Source organism: Epinephelus moara, chromosome 19 (genome assembly GCF_006386435.1).
Source record: "Epinephelus moara isolate mb chromosome 19, YSFRI_EMoa_1.0, whole genome shotgun sequence".
Lineage (NCBI taxonomy): Eukaryota > Metazoa > Chordata > Actinopteri > Perciformes > Serranidae > Epinephelus > Epinephelus moara.
Window position 1 is genome coordinate 11,950,510 of NC_065524.1, and position 9,473 is coordinate 11,959,982.

The following is a 9,473-nucleotide window of genomic DNA, read 5'->3' on the forward strand; positions in this document are numbered from 1 at the left end:
TTCAACTGCCACTGGAGTGGACTGATAGTAAAACACATTTGTTAATAAAGCTTTTATTTCCAAGATCTGTAGATCTCAAACCGATAGTTTAGCCACTGAATCAAAGCCTGCAAACTGTTAAGAGAATGGAGGGGGGAAAATGTACTGCGAAACCTGGCAAGAAGACACACACAAGAAAATTCCTGTAATTCGTGCAGCAGATAATGATTAGGTACTTAAGTCAATGAGCCTTGCTGCGACAGTCATACAGGAACTGTGGTAAATACAAGAACTGAGCCTTGCTCTGACTGTGCCTCTGCAAAATCTTAATTCGCTCAGTACAGAGTCAACAGCAGCACCAGGCAGCCTGATGACGACAGCAGGTACAGACGCAAAGAGCTGCATTGTGTCTCCCTGGAAACAACCTTTGCAGATGGAGAGAGGACCTACGTGTACAAGACCAGCCACTTTGGAAGTGTAGCCGCGGGGTCGCTCCTTGTCCTTGAACCTGAAGGCCACTTTGTTTAAGTCCTACAGAAAGAGAGACAGAGGTGAGGGATCAAACATGTGAAATCACAACACATACAACAGTTACATACAGCAACTGTTTTATACAGTTACTGTATAGAGACAGACATTCTGAGCCAGAGTCTAGAAAGAGGAGCTGCACAGAATTTAATCCCCATGTTATTCTAATCCTTTAGGAGATAGCGTAGCATAGAAAATGAATACTATCCAGCTCCATTTGACATGGCTACATTCAGCCGATAAGATGGTGAAAATAGCTGGCAGGTCTGAATCCCATCAGTCTCTGCTGTCAACGTCTGTGCTGCTCTATTAGTTTCTCAACTAACCAGAAATAAGTAGGTCAAGTTTGTCCTGCCCCTCTGTCTGAAATGCTGTCGCCGAATAGACAACATTAATTACCTTGCACTCCTCAAACACCCACTCCTGAGGTCCCTCAGTGCGCAGTTTCTGGATGTACTGGAACATGTGGAAGATGATGTCCTCAACGTGCACTGCAGTGACAAATATAGCATGCCTTAATGAGGAGTATTTCAATTTCATTTACTCACACATACACACATCTGACCACAATAGGGAATAATCAAACACATGCAAAGCACATGAGTGAATGGTAATGGCTGTGCTACTTACACAGGCCCTCCTCTGTCAAATCCACATTGATGATGAAGAACATGAATCCTCGAGCTCCTTCTTTCTGCCCTCCAACAAGTGTGTTCACCCAGCCTTAAAAATAAAAATAACGGCCATTGTCAGTAAGTCACATACTTAAGATTGAAGACTGAAAACTGAACATCTTGATTACTTTAAAAGCACATTGTGAATACTAAAGAAATTCTACTGCAGTCAAATCAATCAGAAAATGGTACATAATCTGATTTTTGATCATATTATATATTTTATACAAATACTATTACGAAACAAAAAATATAAAATTCAACAATCTGTGAGGTGGGAAAACATGATAATGCAAACATACCACAATAGTTTGAGCATTTTTATTTATTTTTTTAATTCTCCTTTAATTCTCTATGTCCCACCTTTAGATTTGAGCTCAGATAACAAACTTCCAGGTCCTTCGTGACCGATCAGATGTCCCAGATAATGTCCTGGGTTAGATTTATAGTACTTCTGTAGGTCAGGGATGGGGAATGTCACGTACAGGTTCCTGATGTCTTTGATAGGCACCACTTTGTAGAATTGCTGCAACAAATCACCAAGAACAAAAAAACAACTTCTTGTTACTTAAGAAAACTCAGTCATTTGATATTTTAGAAATAAAATTTTGATGAGCGATAAATGGAAAAGGTTTTCATCATGTAGTGCCTAAATACAGTTTTCATACAGCAAACAGCCAGTTGCTAAAAAAAGCTAATAAATACTATCTTATTAAAAACTAGCTATGGCTGTGTTACTCACTCTGAGGTGTTCTTCCTGGAAGGGGTGCTCTGGGAATTCTGGGATAGGTACGTTTTTGTTCTCCACTTCTCCGAATAGCTTCACCACCATGGAGGTCAACTCATCTAATGATTCTGTGGGGAAAAGACAAAAAAGCTTAGCTTAGATAGAGTTTAAAGTTAACAGACAATAAGGAGCCCATATGAGTACAAAGAGGACTCAATTAAACCATAAACTATAATAAAGGATGGCTCTTTTTCTGCACTCATCTAGTGAAACAAATACCAGCGATCATACTTTGACCATTAATAGTATTTCCAGGATGCACAGTACGGCTCCACTCACTGTAAGTTTGACCGTAGCATTTGTTTAACTGCCCTTAAACACAAAGACCAGATGGTGAAACAGGAAGAGGGTGCTGCTCTTTTGCCACAAAGGAAGCAGAGGTTTTCAAAGTTTGTCCCAATTACAGAAGATTACACAGGCTGAAACTAGTAAAAGACCAATGGGAAGATAATTTTAGAAACCACCTCCACCATGTTAGCAAGGCTAAAGAGAAAATAAACATGTAAAACAAGACAGAGGAGGTGTAGGGCATATAGTGTATGGACTAACCTTCAACAAATACTCAAACTAGCATCAAGCAGAAGCTACTCAGTCTTGACAATGGTCTCATTTGTTTTTGGCATTTATGCTGAAGTACAATATCACGATTTGATCTGACAATCATATGTTGAATTGCTGTTTAACAACTTGAAAATCAAACTTGTAACATTATGGTTTAGGCTACAAATACCAAGTCATACATGACTTGCATGGTTTGTTCCTCTTCGATGTTTTGAGTAACTGACAGTACAAGGAATTGACAAGTCATACAAGCTCTGTTCAGGCTGAGTGACGCTTTTGCAACATTCAAACATGATATTTGTGAGAGCTTAACTCTTACCTCTTCCTAACACGCACAATCCCATCAGGTTAGAGGAGTAATACGTAGAGTGAAATTTCAGGAGCTCCTGACGGATGTCGATCCCATCTTTAGATGGCCGAGTTTCAAGGGTCAATTTGTTACCTTTAAAAGAGATAATACGTGAGTTGTGAATATTTGTTTTTCAAAAATATGCCACAACTTCTCCAAGACAGAGTACAATTACAATAATCAATCTTTTATTAAAAACAAAAAAAACAAACAAACAAAAAAAACTCAGGTCCATTTGCAATTATCGATTTTGTTTGAATGAACAGATGCACAAATATGAGCAGCGTACTGGCATTAGTGCATTGTGGTGAGTGGACAGATAATGATCACTGCACAGGGTGGAACAATGTCTGTTCCTCTTTTTAAAATGCAGTGACACAAAAAACATCAGCATGATCTCCTTGAGAGCTGCATCAACACCTGAAAGCATCAAACATTAAAACTTATGAGAACAGTATATGATGATCAACATATGATGACCCAGTGACATTAGCCTGCCAGGTACATGAACAAGCTGCTTGCCTGCCATTGGTTAATGAGCCATATTTCAAATTTTTTGAGACAGACAGAAAAACAAAGCAACAATCTTGAGAAGATTATGTTGGTCTACGAAGAGGGCATGACACTCAGGTCTGTCTGATCCTCTTCTATTCTTAACTGGAATAAAGATTACATAATTCAAGACTGCCATCAGGTGGCTATTTTGAGCTCAGAGCTGCTCCAAGCACATGTCACTCTGATCTGGGACTTCACTGGCCCGGAGAGTAAACTCCCTTCATGCTACGAGATGCTTTGCCTCACAACAGCTAAATGTCAGTTGAGTGAATCTAAATGTTATGATCATAAAATGTGTTAGAAATGTCAAAGATCTAAACTGTAGCATGTGAGCAAAATGATGGGTTCACATTTTATTTATTGCTGTAGGACACGTGTCCTTTGGTTTAACAAACACAAATAAAGCTGGGTATTTGTTTTGTCCTTAGCTTTAAACACTGATTTAAATATATCAAGTGCTAAAACGCATACTTGTTGTGTTCTGTGTGTGCATACAGAGAGAGACAGACAGATGTGATGGACCTGATAACCTTACAAATCATATTATGTGGGTGGACTGCATTGAGCAGAAGTCAGAATGAATAATAGAACCATGTATAGTTAAAGTGAGCATTGGTGTAAACTGTGGAGATTTTCTACCTGTTCCAAATTTACTGAAGGGGTGGTTAGGGTTGCCAGTGGCCTTTTCTAACTGGAACAACCTCCAGGCATCATTCATCAGGTTCTTCTCATGCTCAGAGTCCACAGCATTCACCTCCCGGTCCTTACAGCTCTCATCAAACAGTGGGCACAGGAAGAATTGAGCGAACCTACAGAAATTGTAAAATGACAGTAAATGGAACATTAAACAGTATAGTTTCATATGAGTATTAGTATAGCAGCCGCCAACTTTCACATGAATAATTACTTTATTTAAAGGGATACTTTCCCGATTTTCTGGCAAGTATCTGTAGTATGTGTTAATGAACTATGTTAAACTTGTCTCCATCTTGGCACAGCCCAGACCTTCCTGCTCATTTGCCAGCAAAAACCAACTTAATGACGTGAAACTTTTCACCTATTTCTCTCCTCAAATGTTGTCAGAAACATACTTAAGCTCAGTATTTAACTGTAATACAAGATCATTTGTTACCAGCCGGCCACCACATTGTTTCCAGACAACCAAAAACCAATGTGCATTATGACATTCACCAGTGGGAGTGTTTATTTACCTAGTGCAACACAGTGCATTCTCTTAACAGTAGGCTTTATACCTCTTGCGCAAAAGCCACAGCCACAGCCCTTTTCTCTGGATTCTCTGGTCATGAAACACCAATGTCAAAAACATTTGCAAGTTTCTACTGTATAGATGGCCTAGTTTTATGAAAAGACCATCTTTCCAACAGTGAAATACTTCTTTAAGGCTATTGTGCTTTTTCAGCAGTAGCCTGTTCTGAGTTTACTGAAGGTGTGAAATGTGAAGGACCATTTGTAGACAGAAAAGGACATGAAGCAAGAGTTGATGAAAATCCCATTTGCATGAGTGCAAAGTGAGAGCAACTGCCAAGCAAATGACTAAAGATAAGCACACACACATTTGAATGTTTTTAAAGCAACATCTCAGGTCAGCATTTTGCTGTAGATTTGAAGATTACACAGCAGATGCCATCTTGTACCAAATCCTGTCATCTGACAAACATGCCCCTCTGTTAAAGCAGCTGATTGTTCGGATCAATAAAAAGACACTGCAAAACAATCACACCATGAACACTGGTACTGCAGTTAACAAACTGTTTACTGTGTGTGGTTCTTGCAGCTTGTATCCTTAGTAAAATGCATGTTCAAACACTTTCTTTAGCCCACTACAAAAAGATGAGTCAAGAAAAAAATCTTGCTTTTCCATTACAAGTTATCAAATTTGTTAACTGCCTAAAGAGTATATAAATAAAGTTATTCTGATAATATAGTGAGGATATGGTTAATATAATGAAGCCAGCTAATGACACATATGATCCTTTCAGACACAATGCTCTCCTATTTTCTAAGTGGCAACATCATCAATATTTCAACACACTCTGCACTGTCCTTTCCTCCCACTACAGACCAGATGGCCTTCACAATTCACTGGCGCAGGGGAACAATTAGCCTTACGCACATAAACAGGTGCTTGCTAGACTATCATTCATTTATAAGCAGGTAAGCTAACCCCAGTACATTAAGTTCTGACACTGCCTGACTGTCCTCTGCAAACCACCACAGCTGGCACGTGAGAGGAGACCCCTGCAAGGCTGAGGACATCAGTCTCACCCTGTGCCTGAGGCTTCTAGCCTGAGGGGGGTAGGAACTATGCTGATGGTTACAAAAGACAGCACACTGAAGCTGGGTTGGGTAACCAAAGACGGACAGACAACAACCTGGCAGCTCATTTGGGTTAACACCTGGACTCCCAAGAGTAACACTGTACACTGATAAACAAACAAGCACTTAGACAAAGAGATGACATCCATCTTAACTGGACAAATATGAGTATACAAAATAAATATATAATATAGGAAGCCTGAATATCGACATGTAAGGCTTTTAACTGATGTATGTAAATGCGGGAGACAAGGTTTGGGACCAGTCAAATGAATCTAAATTCGACTGGCCATAACATCGTTAATGTCAGGTTTGTCAATTATGACTAACATTTGCATAGACCAGGTCATAATACATAATACAGGACACACCTAAGATGCACATAAGATAAATGAGACAAATTACTTTTTGTGCGTGTCAAAATGAGTCCCATCAAATTAAGAGGACAGTACCTATCTAGTGCTCCTTCCAAGTGCTCATGGGACACGTCAAAGTAATAGTTGGTATGTTCCCCACTGGTGAAGGCATTGGAGCTGCCCGCGTGCTCACTGAGGAACTGGCTGTACTCGTTTTCCTTGGGGTACTTCTTTGTTCCCAGGAACAGCATGTGTTCACAGAAGTGCGCCAGGCCCGAGATGTTCCCTGGGTCTGATAATGAACCTGTAACATTAAAAAGAATGGCCACAGAAAACTAGTTAATCAAGCTGTAGATCTCTCAGCTTGTCAAAGTTCAAAGAGAACACCTTGACTTTTCAGTTTCTGATAGATTGGTTGTCCAAACTGGAAAAGAAAGCAAAGAGTGGAAATAATCCTAAATGAGTAACATCACAATAACGGCTAAATTTCTTTACATGGAGAATTACATCATTAGACGGCGCAATATCTTCATAATAGTAATAATAATAATGATAATAGTATGATCAAATAGTTAAGACCATCTCTGCCAAATAACTGGCATTTAAAACGAAAGGTGATTGTGGCATGGTAACATTTTGTTTTACTTTCACTATCTCAATGGGGCGGTGAAAGATCATCGTTCACAGAAACCTTGTTAATAATTTCATCACCACTTCCTTCCCTGCAGTTAATGCAACCTGCTACTGCCTAGACAGATAGGAGTTATAGATGGAAGTTACAATATTTACAAAAATTGTTTTCTGAGCAGCTGTCTTATCCTTAAATGAGACACCAGGTAGGCAGACAGTAATGTTGTGTTTACAGGTTTATTTATGGTGGCAGGATTACTCAATTAGAGAAATAAAAGAAAATATATAATAATAGTAATAATAATAAGTCGATATTCAATGCTCATGCTTTCCAAAACTGTGTGATAAAGGTCCCTGTAAGGAGGAAATGTGTCAGCTAAATGAAAATATGTGACCACCTGACAAAGCAATTGTAATAAAATACATTTACCTATTTGGACATCCAAAGCAGCTGAGGATTTGTCTGTGGTTGGGTCACTGATGAGCATGGCCTTCAAGCCATTGGTAAACTCCAAACCCCTGTAGACCCGTTTGTCCTCGGGTGAGCGAATTATGTCACTAACCACCCTGTTCACAGCTGGGTCGGTCATTCTGAGTGGCAAGGATGACACCAGCCTGCAGTGGAGGGAATCAAAATGTACAGTCAAAATTTAGGCATTTACACAAGGAGTCTGGCCTAAAAACTTAATATGCTGCTTTAACCCGACACGATGGCTTTGGGAGATTTCAGTACTGAGGACGACTCCATTAACTTTGGTTAATTAGACACTCAAGACTCAACAGCAATGAAACGTACTAGCTAACACCACTGTGAGAGTGGCTGCTGTTGGTGGACTCATGATTGATGTAGGAATATGGCATTCAATCATCTAATAATTTATCCCACGCGGCGTAATTATGAACAGGCCAGCTCTTAAATATAACCAACAACCCTGTTTGTAACTTGGATAAAGACTTTGAATTGCCACTGGGCTAAACGGCACTGCTTTTGCCAGGCAAAGTACAGTCAGCTAGACAAAAAGTTACTAAAGACGTAACGTTATTCCTTAAAAGAAATACTGATTTATAATCCAAATTTTACTGTTAGGTTGGTTAACTAAAAACACACAACCGCGTCGCCCAAACTACAGCTGAGATTAGCTTTCGTTACCGGCTAATAGACATAAAACAACGTTAATCCCCCTCACAGAGAGAAGCTAACGTTAGCTTGCTACCTTAGCACCCTAAGCTCCAGAAAAAAGTAAGCAAGAAACCCACTTGCAGGCGGGTTCGTTTGTCCAACGTTAATTCTGTTCACCTTTAATTTCTCGCTGTTGTAAAATGTTTAATAATTGACCAGTTACAAAGAATCTCCGCACATAAACCGTTCCTAGCTACCACCCCGAGTAGCAACTAAGCTAACTTAACAGCTAGGGAGCTTAACTTAGGTCAACAAACCGGCTTTAGTTCGGCAGCTAGCTAGCCTACGATTTGGTGTAAAAATAACTCAGTTATTTTCGGACAAAAAGTTACGACATTTGCCCGACAACACTTACCTAAAATCTCGGGTAAGACAAAAACCGCTCCCTGCTGACTGGAGATATCTCGTACACTGGGCCGTTCGGTTAATGCACTTAAACATACTTTGCACCCATGAAAAACAAACCTTGGCTTTTACAGCGCCATATTTGAATAGGCCTAAGTAATCGGTCACAGAACAGAGCGCAATTTAACAAAGCATTTTATCAATTCTACACTTAATTTGCTAAATCATACGCGTGATAAAGACATTTTTTATTGATTAAACATTCAAAGTTAAAGTGATGAGCACGCGGCAAAATATCTAGCATACTTCTGAAATTATGTTGTGTCATTGGTTCTGATATTGATTAGATAGCCTGCGTTTGGGTTTCCGTTTACGTTCAGCGTATGAGATCGGTCTTGTCCTGCGCATTCGCTTCAGGTGTCGGTAGAAATCACTACTATGCAAATCAGTAGGGCACGACTGGACTGTTCACTTATATACACTGAAGACCTTTACAAAAACAATCACAACTTTCATTATTATTTTTTAACTTATCATTTTATATATTTCTTGTGTTTTAGTCATACTCTCAAATGTTTATGTTACACAGATACAAAAGAACATCATGTAGTGTCATGATTAAACTGCCCTGTTGTCTGTAAATTGATTCAAGAAAGCAGTGAGGCTGCTGGTACAGGTAATGAAGAAAGAGATGCTTTTAGATTCTGTGGCCTGTACCGAATCTGGCAGCCTAAAACATATGCTTGAGAGGCTGGATATTAAATAATGTGATCGATGTGGATTGCACAGAGAAACTAGTTACCATCTGTTGCCTCATAATACTGGTTGAGTACATTTATTCAATTACTGCACTTAAGTATGAATTTGAGGTGCTTATACTTTACTTGAGTTTATTCTTTTCATGCCACTTAATACTTGTACTACACTACGTTTCAGAGAGAAATGTACTTTTTACTTCAAAACATTTTCTAAAAGCTTTAGTTACTAGTTACTTTACAAATTGTGATTTTTGCATAAAAATCATAAGAAGATTTTATAAAATCTGATATTTTGTTATAAATTAAACTACCCAACAGTTTATAGAACAGCTGCCCACTGATTATCTATCAATTAGCTGATTGACCGAGCATTAAATGGCAACTGTTTTTTGATAAGCATTTATGTCGTTTTCTCATTTACGTTGAAATATTTT

The 9,473-nt window shown here is 39.0% G+C and overlaps 1 protein-coding gene across 2 annotated transcripts in view; it reads right to left on the reverse strand.

The window, feature by feature from the left end:
• ide (insulin-degrading enzyme) overlaps positions 1-8,447 on the reverse strand; it is a 31,134-nt gene extending 22,687 nt beyond the window's left edge. For both annotated transcript variants that reach the window (XM_050071738.1, XM_050071737.1), the window contains exons 1-10: positions 8,292-8,447; positions 7,187-7,371; positions 6,223-6,430; positions 4,073-4,242; positions 2,849-2,971; positions 1,924-2,036; positions 1,545-1,707; positions 1,138-1,230; positions 907-998; positions 430-510 (exon numbers count right to left, since the gene is read on the reverse strand). In XM_050071738.1, coding sequence (XP_049927695.1) covers positions 430-510; positions 907-998; positions 1,138-1,230; positions 1,545-1,707; positions 1,924-2,036; positions 2,849-2,971; positions 4,073-4,242; positions 6,223-6,430; positions 7,187-7,371; positions 8,292-8,377 — 1,314 coding nt within the window. In that variant the 5' untranslated portion in view covers positions 8,378-8,447. The remainder of the gene's footprint in view (positions 1-429; positions 511-906; positions 999-1,137; positions 1,231-1,544; positions 1,708-1,923; positions 2,037-2,848; positions 2,972-4,072; positions 4,243-6,222; positions 6,431-7,186; positions 7,372-8,291) is intronic.
• Positions 8,448-9,473: the final 1,026 nt, after the last annotated feature.